This window comes from Chiroxiphia lanceolata, chromosome 9 (assembly GCF_009829145.1).
Source record: "Chiroxiphia lanceolata isolate bChiLan1 chromosome 9, bChiLan1.pri, whole genome shotgun sequence".
Classification (NCBI taxonomy): Eukaryota; Metazoa; Chordata; class Aves; order Passeriformes; family Pipridae; genus Chiroxiphia; species Chiroxiphia lanceolata.
In genome coordinates this window covers 4,588,373-4,600,978 of record NC_045645.1, presented here as the reverse complement: position 1 = coordinate 4,600,978, position 12,606 = coordinate 4,588,373, and the positions used below count along the sequence as shown (strand labels likewise).

Below are 12,606 nucleotides of genomic sequence, written 5' to 3'. Positions count from 1 at the left end.
GTTTCTCTATGGAGTAGTACATGAACACTGCAGTTAGTTACCCTGCAGAAAAGAGAATGGAGCATGCCCAATATAGAAGGACTTATACCTTTTAGAAGTAAAAAAAATTAGCTGCAAAACAGGTCTCTTCCAAGCGTGTGCAAACAGTGTTTTTTCAGACTTAGCTTGATGTAGTATGGGCACATTTTCTGTTTATAAATGTAACGCCCCAATGAAAAGACAACCCTGTGCCAAATTACAAGCATGGAAGTGCAAGAGCTTTTCAACAGAGCAGATGAAATATTTTACTGTGGTCAAAACAAAGGTTTTTTCCATAATTTTATTCTTGGAAATAGCTGAGACATTTTTGATGAAGCTATCCAAAAAATAATCAGCTTGAGGCAAACACCTGGCATAGGTAATTCCTGCCAAAATAGTTACACTTTGGCAAAGTTTACAAACAGATGAAGACAGAAACTTACAACAGGAAATGCTGGGCAATGTATCTATAACCACTCGAGTTGCACCACCACTGAACACTGGTTGTCTCAGATTTGGTGAAGGCAGGTGCCACTGTGTGTTTGCTCAGATGTTCTGGGTTCTCTGTTGCTCATCAGAGTGGCACATGCATTTTCTGACATAAGAACTTGATCTTTGGACTTCATTTCAAAAGACTGTGTCGGTATATCTAAAACTAAGTTGACAACCTACATCTTCCTCTTATACTTTAGGACATTTCACGTGCTTTTGTGGTATCCTTCCCTCTTTTTTCCCCACCCCTCTTCCCCCTAAAAGCAAGGTAAAATTTTATTGTGTTTAGTAATGTGTTTTACGAATCAGCATTTTGTCCTGAATCTGGTCCTTCTGAATTGCTGGGTGTAGAAAAAGCCACCATTTCCCTGGTACAGTCACCTGGGAAGTGGGCAGCTCTGCCTGTGGCCAGCAGGAAGATGGGTGGTACTGGAAAGGCAAGAATAATAAACAGCAGCACTGTGGTCACTTCAAAAGGTCTGACTAAGCATTTGCAATGCCTTGTCCTGGGAATGCTGAGTGCTAATATCTTGCTTGCCACCAGGGAAATCCACTTTCCCTGGGGAGCCCTTCTCTTGGGGTGCATCCCGTGAGAGGCTGAACTGTAGCTAAGAAAACAAATCAGCTCTTCCGCAGTTCTGGAGAGCTGCCTGCCAGAATTTGCCAGTAGAGAAACTCTTTTCTGAACTGAGCAAATTTGCAGTAAACTTTATAGCCAAAGTCACTATGATTTGTTTACGAAGTTAAACACTGGATTTTTTTTTTGATTTTTTTTTTTTTAAACTGCTGAAATAAATAAGAGCAAATTGTGTGAGGTCATAGCACTCTGCCGTTCCAAACTACTTCAGCTGCAATCCCAGAGCACGCTTCTCTGCTCAACTCCCCTCCACTGTGTCCAGAAAGCCTTCACAGGGCCAGCACTAGGAGGGGAGAGGAAAGTTTGCTGTCTCAGTGCTGTGTTCTGAGATCTGTTGCCCTGAAAAGAGCTGCAGTGGAGCTACTCTTCTCCTCCCCGATAAATGGCAGGGCAGTGTGAGATCTTTGGAAACTGGAGGTGTGAGTGACTGGCTCTGGAGCTCCTGCTTGGATGGCTGTGTGCTATGCTGTACACAAAGGCCCCTGCAGGTTTATATTAAGGTGCTGCCCAGACTAAACCAGTGCATTTTTTCTTTTTCCCCTCTAAATGCCTTTTTATCATTCAGGCTGTCACCTGTGTTTCCTGGCAAGGGCTGCTGGCTGGGGGAGGTCTGGCAGAGCTGAACACCCAGCTTTGGTGGTCTTTGTGTGGCTGCCTGAAAGATGGCTTAAAACAGAACCTGCTCTGTGAATACCTGCGAGTTAACATGTGTCAGCCGTGTGGCTGGAAGGTTTCTCTTTTGCTGTAAAGAGAGATTTTTATAATGAATACTTTCCTTGTGATTAAAAACGGATAAATAAACAAATAGCTCCTACAGGAAGTATACTGTGTGAAGACAGGGCAAATAGATTGTGGCTTTCCAAACAAGGAAAAGAAAAAGGGGAGGAGGGGAAGGGAAACAACTAACCTAACCCGAGTTCTTTCTTAGTGCATTTAATCTATTAGAATGTGAAATGGCAATTCATCTTTCCCATTTCCTTTCCTTGTCAAACATATCCAGCTGTTGGAGCTTTCCCTGCTCCCCAGTAGAAATGCCAAGATTTGAAATTTGTTGATGTCCTCCTCCTCCAGGGTATCATTACTGTTATCATCTTTCCATGGTACCAATCAAGCTCACTCCTGAAACCTCAGGGGAAAAAACCCTAATGATCCTAACCAGATTTAAACACATTACGATTTTCAGCAAATGCCTTCTGTAAGAAATACAATTCCTGTTAGCAACCTGCCTGGGAGCAGACATATCTTTGGATGTGCTGAACTGGAACTGATCAACTTCCTGAAGAACTGCAAACCTTTCTGTGAGACCATGATATGCCATAGTGGCCACGTGCCTGAGATAGTGGAAGCACACTTGGTTGCAGCACAGCATTCTGTGCGTGCAAGCTGCTCCTAAGGAAAATGTTTTTATGATGTAAAAGTTAAAATGTGTTAATTTTGTTCTCTGACTGTGATTTACAACACTTATGATTCCTTAAAAAAAGGAATTTAGGGAGGGCATGAAAAAGGTCATTCAGTTATAGGATCATAGAAATATTTAGACTGGGAGGGATGTATAGCAAGCAGTCTCTAGTCCAACCTCCTGCTCAAGTAAGTCTAACTTTTGTGTTGCTCAGGGGTTTTTTTTGCAGTTGAGTTTTGAAAATCTCTGAGGATGAAGACTGGGCCTTGTCCCAGGACTGTACCACTCACTGAAAAGTTGTTTTCTTTATGTCCCAACTGGAATTTCCCTTGTTGCAGCTTGCATTTGTTGCCTCTTGCCCTTTTACTGTGCACCTCTTGGAAAAGTCAGGCTGTCTTCTATATCACTTCACTTGTGGTAGTGGAAAACTATAATCAGATTCCCCTGCAGCCTTCCCTTCTCCAAACTGAACAAACTCAGCTCCCCCTGCTTCTCCTCCTGCGTCATGTGCTCCTGGCCCTCTTGGTGGCCTCAGCTGGGCTTGTTCTGATCTGATAATAAACATTAAAAATTGTTAACTGTTCTTTCCAGTGTTTGATGCAGTTTCAGTTTCCTTGGGTAGCCTTCAGTCAAGTTGACTTTTGCCTTCTTACAAGATGTGGATTTGGAACCAAGGAGAAATTATGAATCTTTGACCCATCTTCGTGCACTTTTTTCCCTCCTTTTTTTTCCCCTTTAATGATCACCACTTGGACAGTATTCTTTTGCATTCTTTTATTGGTGCAGTCCATTTTCTCTGCCCAGCACTACTTGCATGTAAGATAATACTTTGGGTGAAGTTACTGTCTTACCTTGCTGGACATTTCCCTGTGAGGATACAATATTATGATATCACAAAAATTTCTCTTGCAGTAGAAAACATTATTCCCTTGTATTTTCTACTCAGATGATCTGAATATACAATTTTCAAGAATTTTTAAGATAATCTTTTCCTTTCTTTGCCTCTCTGTTTTGCTTCTAAATATCTCTTCTTCCACACCACCTCAGTCACTGACTCATCCTTCTGAAATGCTGAGTCCCCTTTTACTGACAGGTTGAACTTTTGGTAAAGAGAGAAAACAATAATTGTTTTCCTAGTATTCCACATCCCTCATAGTTTTTATATTCTAGGTGTAGGTTCAGTGTTAAATTTCATTGTGCCTTAGCCAGTCGAATGAAACATGAACAATAATAAAGATGTCTGTAACACTGTTGCTGACTTTATTATTGCATTGAATTATCATGATATTTTAACTTCATATAGAAGTTAGAATAGAAGGGAGAATAAATGCTACCAATGATGATAGGGCACACATGCATGAATGGAGTAGCTAAGAACTATCTTCTTTAAGTCAGTAAACTGTCATTCAATCAGTAGTGGTATTCTGAGTTCCATTTTGAATGTGATAAATAGCTGGAGTGTGAGGTAAGGGCTGATCTTAGAACAGTCTTGAATCAAAGAAGAGCAGCCGCAAATTTCTTAAAGTAAAAAAATAAAAAAGGGAGTATAACATTTTAAATAGTCTGTGGGAAATGCCGAGTGCTGTCTAGTTAAGTTGCTGATTTTGAAGAAGTTCAAGACCTGAATGGAGAGAAGGAGGGACATTTCCCTAAATCAAAGATTCAGAGATGAACTATAGCCCACACACCATTTTACACCAAACTTTTATGGATTAATACCATCTGGAAAGAACATTATGAATAAAAGCAGGCTTGTGAAAAAGAGAAGATGGGATTCATTGGCCAAAAAACTTTCTCTTAAAGTTCTTCAAAAAAGGATAAAGTGAAGACTGAAAAAAAGTTTAGTCTTATCACAGACAGAAGATCATGTTGCAAATGCCATGGTAAAAAGAACAGAAGAGTTGTCCTACAGGGAGAAGTGGAGCAAGGGTTAGTAATCAATGGAGAGGATAGGAATTTGTTAAGGTAGAATGATTGCTGTGGAGAAGGGTGTAGAAATGGTGCTTGTACAGGTGGAAGCAGGACTAAATTACACACCAGAGCTTCCTGTTTGTCTCCCAGTTGTTAAATCAAACCAAGAATAAGTCCAAACGCTGTACCTGCATGGAGAAACAGCAAAGTGATGTGGACATCTACAGTGCCTTTAATGCAGTCTCAGTGGAGTGGGGTGAAAGAGGTTGCCCATGTGAAGCTACAGCCATGTCTGTATTTTCTGACATGTCTTATACAGACAAGTCTGAAGTGTTTGTCAATTTATCTAAATATATAATTACCCACCTTAAGTTTACGTAATTCATCGGTTTATGGATATGGGTCAACAAATGCACTGTATAGCGTGTTTGTTTAGGCATATTATCAGAATGCCTCTGTTTCTCTTTCAGAGAAGGAGCCTGATTTCTAAGGCACTGTGAAAAAAGTTGGTAACTCAGACACAGATGGCTGCAAAGGCGGAGGTGGGAGAGAATGGGGAAAGATGAGTTCTGGCAAGGAATCACGTTTGTTGCAGGTGCGCTTGTTTTAGAAGAATGGGATGCTGTCTGGGAGTGAATGAGATCCATTCCTCAGCAGCATGCACAACCTGCCAAACACCCTGGGTGGCCTCCGACGGCCTCAGAGACTTTTTGGTCAGAGAGAAGTTCTAAAAATGTCTAAACTTGCTGGCATTCCCATGCAAAAGCCGTCTTAGTTGGGAGCTGTGGGGTGTTCCTGGCTGTTTGGCAAGAGGGCAGAGTTAAGGTTACTTAGATGACCTGAGCTGAGTGTGTGCACGCTTTCAAAGGATTTGAGTATGTAATTGAGGAGTTTTAATTTCTGTGGTCAATTTTTCAGAAAGCTGCCTTGTTTCCCAAAGGGCTTTTTGGCAGAAGTGGAAGTTAGATCCCTGCTCCTTTAACTGCATCCAGACTTGGTGGAACTTGAGAACAGCTTTTCATGTGGTTTGCATCCATACCATCCCCTTCATACTTTGATCTGGATCCTCTCCGTGTTGCCGTGTCTGCGACTACCACTTGCGTGTCTTCTGCTTTTCCTCCACCATCCAGAACGCAGGATTTTGGTGGTGATTCTGCAGTTTTGGGAAGTCATTCATAAACTCGAGCCTGCAAAGCAGAGCTGTGCAGTTTTACTGGCTTGCCGTGTAATGGCTTTTGAATGAGTCACACGCGCTCTTATGAGCGTTGGGACTGTGTTGCCGTCAGACTTGAACGCTGTAGTTAGAAAATAGCATGGAAAGACAAATGAAGCACAACTGCAGTCATGTGGAATTACCTTTTAGTAGAACATTTCTCAAAGTTTCCTTGTCTTCTCCGTAGGCTTTTAGCTCCAAAAATAAAAAGAGACGCTGACAAATAATTAATTACTATGAAATTGAGGGGCGGGTAGAAATATATTTACTCTTTTTGTGCTAGAAATTTTGAGAGTAGAACAGGACAAATAAAACATAGCAAGATATAACAGATGTTTGGTATGATGGGTGTTGCAGATTATTGAATTAGGCACAAGTAACTGGTAGTTTATTAGCTTGCCTGGTTGCTTTGGAGTTTTCCTGTATTATAATTGGTCTTGGGTACACCAAACAAAGGCAAAAGGATTATTGCAAGATATAAGGTCAGAATTCGCCTTCTGCAGGGATGTGGCACACCCTGTAAATTTATCATTTGATTTTTTTTCCTTTTGTATGTATCCCTTCCGTACTTTCTCCACATTCTTAGCATGTCTCAGAAATTCCAGCATTTTTAGTAGTGAATCAGTGAGAAGAAGGGGAAAAGGCCTGTAATTGCTTTTTCCATTGAGCTTGTTAAAACCACGTTGTGGGAAATGGACCCAAACACTGTCTTTTAAGTGGTGTTGAGTCTGAGGCAGGTGGTATTAACTCAGGACTGCATTAACTCTTTTCAAATCTCTTTCCTGTTTCCTTGAGGAAACATGCCTGGTGTATATGTGTGGCAAGGGCTGTTTGCCTGCCTCTTGCATTGACATTTTAATTTGGTCCATGATATAAATATCATTTCCCTAATCCCCCTTGCCCTGACCCTGTTTTGTCTTTTCTTCAAAGTGAGTTGACTTTTTTTTCTTTAAGGAGGGGGGAGGAGATGGGAATGGTGGCTAGCTGCTCTAGTTTGGAGCATTAAATGCTCGGGGGAAAAAATCTCAGAGTAACTGTTGTTTCTTTCTTTGTATTCACATGGAAATTTTTAATCTCCATCAAAGGATCAGGAGAAAATAACGTTGAGATTCAACAAGAGAGCTCCCAGCTTACATGGAATTTTTAAATGTTATTTGGCTTTATCCTTTAAGCGATGAGAACCATGAACTATGTACCTACAGGGTTCAGAATTAACTTTTCTCTTTCTTCCAACACACCCTCTTTTTTTTTTTTTTTCTTCCTCCCTCCCTTTTTCTTACATCTTTATTGTTCTGCATAAACATGCAACTTCTTTCTGGCCAAAACTGTAATTTGCCTTAGGATTTGTTTAGTTGTATTTATGTATACATTTCTAACATTAATTATGAGCACCAGTCTGAAGTACAGCCTCATGTTCTCCTTTTGATGTGATCTGAAGAATCTCTGTTGAAGGCCATGGAGCTAAGATCAGAACCCAACCCAGTGTACGCTTGCATAGCTGTACAAGAGCTAACATTTGCCTGTTAAAAAATAAAAAAAAAAAGACAGAAATAGGTATAAAAGGGCTAATGATCTGCTTGTTTGTAGTGGGGAATCACAAACACACTCTGCACCTGTAGGTGTAGCTGATTGTGTTAAGGATGGTAGCAAGGGAGGCCCCCTGCAACTCTCCGTGGAGGGTAACAGCAGATTTCACAGGTGGGTGCTGGCAACAGTGGTAGATTTCATGCTTCATCACAGATTAATAAAACAGGGAGGATATTAAAATGCTAATACTCATTAATACTATTTTATGGTGTTTAACATTAAACATGGAAAATGAAAATGAATGACAGCCGGTAAATGGAACTGACACTTGTGTTCAGGGTGTCCAAAGCTGGTGAGAACTAGCTGCAGGAAGTAAAAGCTGTGGATACTCCCTTTCCTGCTGTGGGCCAAGCCAAACAGCACCTACTGGTACCTAGACTTGGGCAAGCTCACCTAAACTTAGACTTAAAAAGACTCTTCAATTATTATAAAATACTTTACAAAATTTTTCTCTTTACCAGGTTTGGTCAGAACCATTATTTTCTGTGTCATATGACAGACAGAGTCTCCAGTAATACATATGTCTAAGAGCAGAAATCACAGCCCATTGAAGCATAATTGGGGAATACGTTTTGCTTTTTTTAAGTGGTCAGTATTAGGGTTTTTTCCCCAAAACTCTTCTTGTGTTTCAGTTGGCTACATTGTTCTTCATTTCTTGCTGAAGTTTCAATAAGTTTCCCTTCATCCCAGAGGCAGTTGCATTTCAGCAACAAGTAAAAGTTGGCCCTCTGTGGGCCATAATGTAATGTAATATAATATAATATACATAGATACAAACTTAATTCTGCCATATCATAGACGATTGCAAGTTTATTTATGGTTAAAAGTCACTGAAAGCCTCTGCATAGCTGTGTTTAAATATGAAACTTAAAGATCTAGCATGTTTTCACCTAATGTTCTTCACAAGTAAAACTTTTAATTTAGCATGAGCCTTATCTCTGCCTTTGCTGAGATGTAAAAATCCCAGAAACACTGGGAATACATAGCAGTGCACAGAGACCAGGGGTAAAGGGATTCCAAAGGTTTAGTTATGTCTCTCTGTTAATAACAGTACTTGGTAAAATTATAGGTGTCTGTCCAAAAATCCATTTCTGTGCCTTAATGTTTTAGGTTTTAAATAAAATCAACCTTGAATATTCTAGGTTTATAATGCTATGCAGTCTGCATAGCTGACTGCAAGTGACTGATGTGTGCTCTGAGCTCTTAGGTACATTTAATATAGACTTTTCCAGAAGGTTCTTTTGCTTTTTAAAAAAATCTTCTCTTGAACTCCCAGCTTTTTCTTGCGCTTGCACCATGAATTTCAACCGCCCAGTTGTCTTCGTTTCCCCCACTTATGCACCATCTCTTGCCAACACCCCCTGTCTGTGACCTGCTGGGTGAATGGCAGATTCCACCCCAGAGATACTTCTTTTTACATGCTTAAAATGTGATCAGTATCAACCCCTTTCAAAATTGCTGCCATCTCCTCTTGTTCTCAGAGGGCAGAAGCCACGTAAAGTGCATGTCCCTCCCTTCATTTACAAGCAGCCATTTAATGCCACTCTCCATCTTTGGTGGTTTAGCTGAAAACCCGTGACTTTCTGTTGAGGTGAAAGCAGAACTTTGAAAATCAGAGTTTAGGGAAAGAAAGATCATGGAAAAGGGCTTGTTACTTGGGCTAGATTTTATGAAAACATACTTGTTTTGGCAAGTGTTTCTCAAAAGCAGGTTCATGTTTATGCTCTCTACCGTCTGGATTTTGTGGTGAGGTGTCAAGAGCATGCTTACTCCAAGCTGGCTTAGAATTGGATTTCTGCCAAAATTTTGTGTGCCCTCCTCTCCTTCCACCCACCCCTCTACTTTCTTTCTCCGGGTTATACAAGATTTTTCCTTATGTTGATCTCAGTGGGTATTTCATTCCCACATCTTGGTGCTAAAGAAAACAACAAGCTTTAGAAAAAGGGGGATCCAAGTTTTAAAACCTGAAGAGAATAAAAAAGGTTGCTTTCTTCACCCTGTGCACTCTTATGCTCATTTCTTTTTAATATAGGTATGTGAAGTTCAGGATTTGATTGCAAGAATTTTTAGCACACTAGACCAGAACCTTTTTGGTTTGTTGCTCCTGTATCTAGATTACAGGCCAGTTGGTTCTTCCAAACTCTGCTAATTTTTTTTCTCTCTTGATGGAGGGTCTTCAGTCCTGTGCCTCCTTTGATTTAAATTTCCTTCCTAGTCCCAGCCAGATGTTTGGTTTCCCCCACTGTTGACAGTCAGATAATAGTCTCACTCTATCACTTCGTATATCTACATTTGCAAGATCTGTTATGAAAAATTCTCAAATTTTTCTCACAGAGGGCCTTACTGTGTATTTTTAATATTTTCCAAAGGCAAATTCCTTTAATGTTGCATATAAATTGCTTAAACAGCAAGCAAAGGCGAACCTTCCTGTTTTTCCTTTTCCAGTAAGAAGGGTGTGTTTCTGAGCCACATCTTATGGATGACCCGGAGATTTGCTCCACCTTTGGCAAAGGAATGTGGCTAGCACTTCAGAGAATTGCAGGAAAGCTTCAGGAGTTTGTCCAAGAAAGATTAGACCATCAAAAACCAGGCAAAACTTTGTCTTTCCCCCTTTCCACTGCTTTCATTTCCTACCGTGTTGTGTTGTCCTCTGCATCAGACTATTTAAGACTGCCAAATACTTGGGTATTTTATAGGTAATATATCTTATAAATGCCATAGCCAGCCTCTGAGGGAAACAGAGGATTGTCGGTTTTGGATGAAGTATAAAACCCAAGCAGGAAATCATTGCTGAATGGCACAGCTGCAGGCAAACATTGTGAGCTAGTAAACTGCCCATCTGCACAGCCACACGTGTGTGGGAGCGCGGGGCCGGGGCAGAGCGCGCCTGTAAGTGGTTAGCAGGGAGAAATTTGGTGATTAAAGAACGAAGTGTTTTGCTTCATTAGTTCCTGAAATTCAGCTATCTGAAGGTGATTATAATCTTGCTTTCGAGAAGGAGGAGAGGCTGAAGACGTAGAGCTTTTTCCCTGCCTGTAATAAAAAAATAAGAGCAGAATTTCGGAGCTGGGGGTGGGCTTGATCATCCCACTGCAGGACAGAGGATGTGGCACAACCTGCCGTTGAGGACTGAAGGAAAAGTTTGTCAGGAAAAAGGAACACGCTGTATTTGTTCACAGGGCTGAGCTGGCAATCACATCTGAATCTTCCCTTCAGAGTTAGAGGTGGGAAAAACTGCTTTGGTCCTTAGGTTTGCTTCACTATTGTTGACCTGAACAGGAGCCTGGGTGGTTTTTGAACTGGATATTTCTTAAAGCTTGAAGTGTGTAAGGTCCCCCTTTGCTAGAGATTTTGCCAACCAAAATAATTTTCACTGTACTCATTCTAGTACTTTCCTTTTGTAATGTAACCTATTAGTTAGTTCCTAGTTTTGCTGTTTTCCATTCTAAATAACTCCTCTTTCTTTGTGGGTTATTGTTTGTTGAGTTCCTCTAGCCAAGCTCAGTGTGTTAGTTCTCCCAGTCCTTCCTCTGAAGTTTAGCACTTCCTCTTACACATGCCAAGTTTGAGTTCATTTTCCGCATGATTTTCCCAAGTGCTACTTTAAATAATCCACAATTCAGTAACTAAATGGAGATTGTTAAAATAATGAAACAACAACGATAAAGCTCTTTTAAGACTGCACTCCAACCATAAAAGCTGTTGATTTGGGTTTTTTTCCCAAATACTTTATTGAAAAATAAAATTATCTTCTCGTAGTCAAAACTGAATTAACAGGGTTATAATCCCATTGTACAATAGACTGTCTATGCTGATATTTGTCATTTAGGAGAGTTTTTTCTTGGTTCATTGCAATGTATAAGTCAATGCAAGAGTAAAGATAATGTAGAGATCGGGGTCCTTGTTTAAGGCATATGTAGCTTGGGTTAAAACCCCTTGTGTTTTCTCTTCCTCCTTGTATTGGAATGTCAGAATGGGTATAATAAAAGTTGAAATTTGTAGGCAGGGAAGATGGGTTTATTGCCAGCTGAAGCCTTTGGAAGCTTTCTATTCACTGATATGTTTTGCATCAGAGCACCTAAAGAGCATCAAAGTCTTAGGACCTAAACTAGTTAAAATGTGCTGATTTCTCATGGTAAAAGGACTGAATCTTTAAAATGTTCTGGAAGTTTCATGTGAACAAGAATACCATTAATGTATGCATCATAAATTTAAGGATCTGATATTTCATGTATCCTTGAGCATTTCCATGTTTTTATCACAAAGAAAAGGAGCTGCTTTAGTTTTTCCTCTACACACTCTTTATTCTCTCTTTTTATGTCAATTGATGTAGTTTTTTAAGCCACATAAAGAGAATTTCAGTTGTTGTCATTATAATGTTGGTACTTTCTGCATTCCATCTGCACGCAAGTATGAATTGCAGTGTGGTGCTATAATAAATTATAGGTATGTCTGTTAAAGTATAGGGGAATGAGTTCTAAAGATGAAGTTTTTTCCTTATTTTCAATCTTTCTTTATATTTTAATGCATTAAGGAAGCGTGTGACTAGTGGACATTGTCTTAGTGTCTTGCAATACCTGGCATTTTGATTATCCTCATGAAAAATGTGCAAAATGTCTGATAATGTTATGCAAAGAAAAAGAAAACATGGAAGTTTTAGCATTCATGAACTTCATGTGTGCATCTCCTTCCCCAGGACAATCACATCTCTCCGGAGTGAGCTGATTCCACATCTGGTTAGGAAACAGTTCTCTTCTCCCACATCATTGCAACAAGGACTAGACAACAAAGAAGAAGACCAAAAGAAAAGAGAACAAGCATCCCTAGGTCAGTACAAGTATCAAAAATTTGGGTGTGTGAAAGTTTTAAAGTCCATATGCTGCAGCTGAGTTATTGAGTAGAGTACAGAATTAGCCTGAAACAGTAGTTTGGGGATCTGGGGCTTTTTTCTCATGATAAGAAAGATTCTAGCAGATTTCTTTTTCAAGCAGTATTATGCATTATATAAATTCTTTTGTCCTTCCTTATTTTGATGTAAATCATAAACAAGTCAGCTAGGGGCTCTGTATTTTTTCTTCCAGAGTACAGGACATATAAATGCAATTTTGAAAATGTAATTTTAGGAGGGAGTTCTTAAAATTGCATAGGATAACAGGCTAAACCTTAACCACCCTGCACTGGGAACTGGACAGGATCTCAGATCTTGGAACCTATTTTTAACATTTCCGCTGTCTCCTTGTGTGACCTTGGGCAAAACATTGCATCTGCCCTGATTCCTTGATTCACACCTGCAGAATAAAAATAAGCACTTACTCACTACATGTGATAAAATCTGTTAATGATTGCTAA

At 40.0% G+C, this 12,606-nt stretch overlaps 1 protein-coding gene across 1 annotated transcript in view; it reads left to right on the top strand.

The window, feature by feature from the left end:
• Positions 1-12,606, top strand: part of EIF2B3 (eukaryotic translation initiation factor 2B subunit gamma) — a 100,086-nt gene that overhangs the window by 56,091 nt on the left and 31,389 nt on the right. The window contains exon 6 of the mRNA XM_032696879.1: positions 11,954-12,084. Coding sequence (XP_032552770.1) covers positions 11,954-12,084 — 131 coding nt within the window. The remainder of the gene's footprint in view (positions 1-11,953; positions 12,085-12,606) is intronic.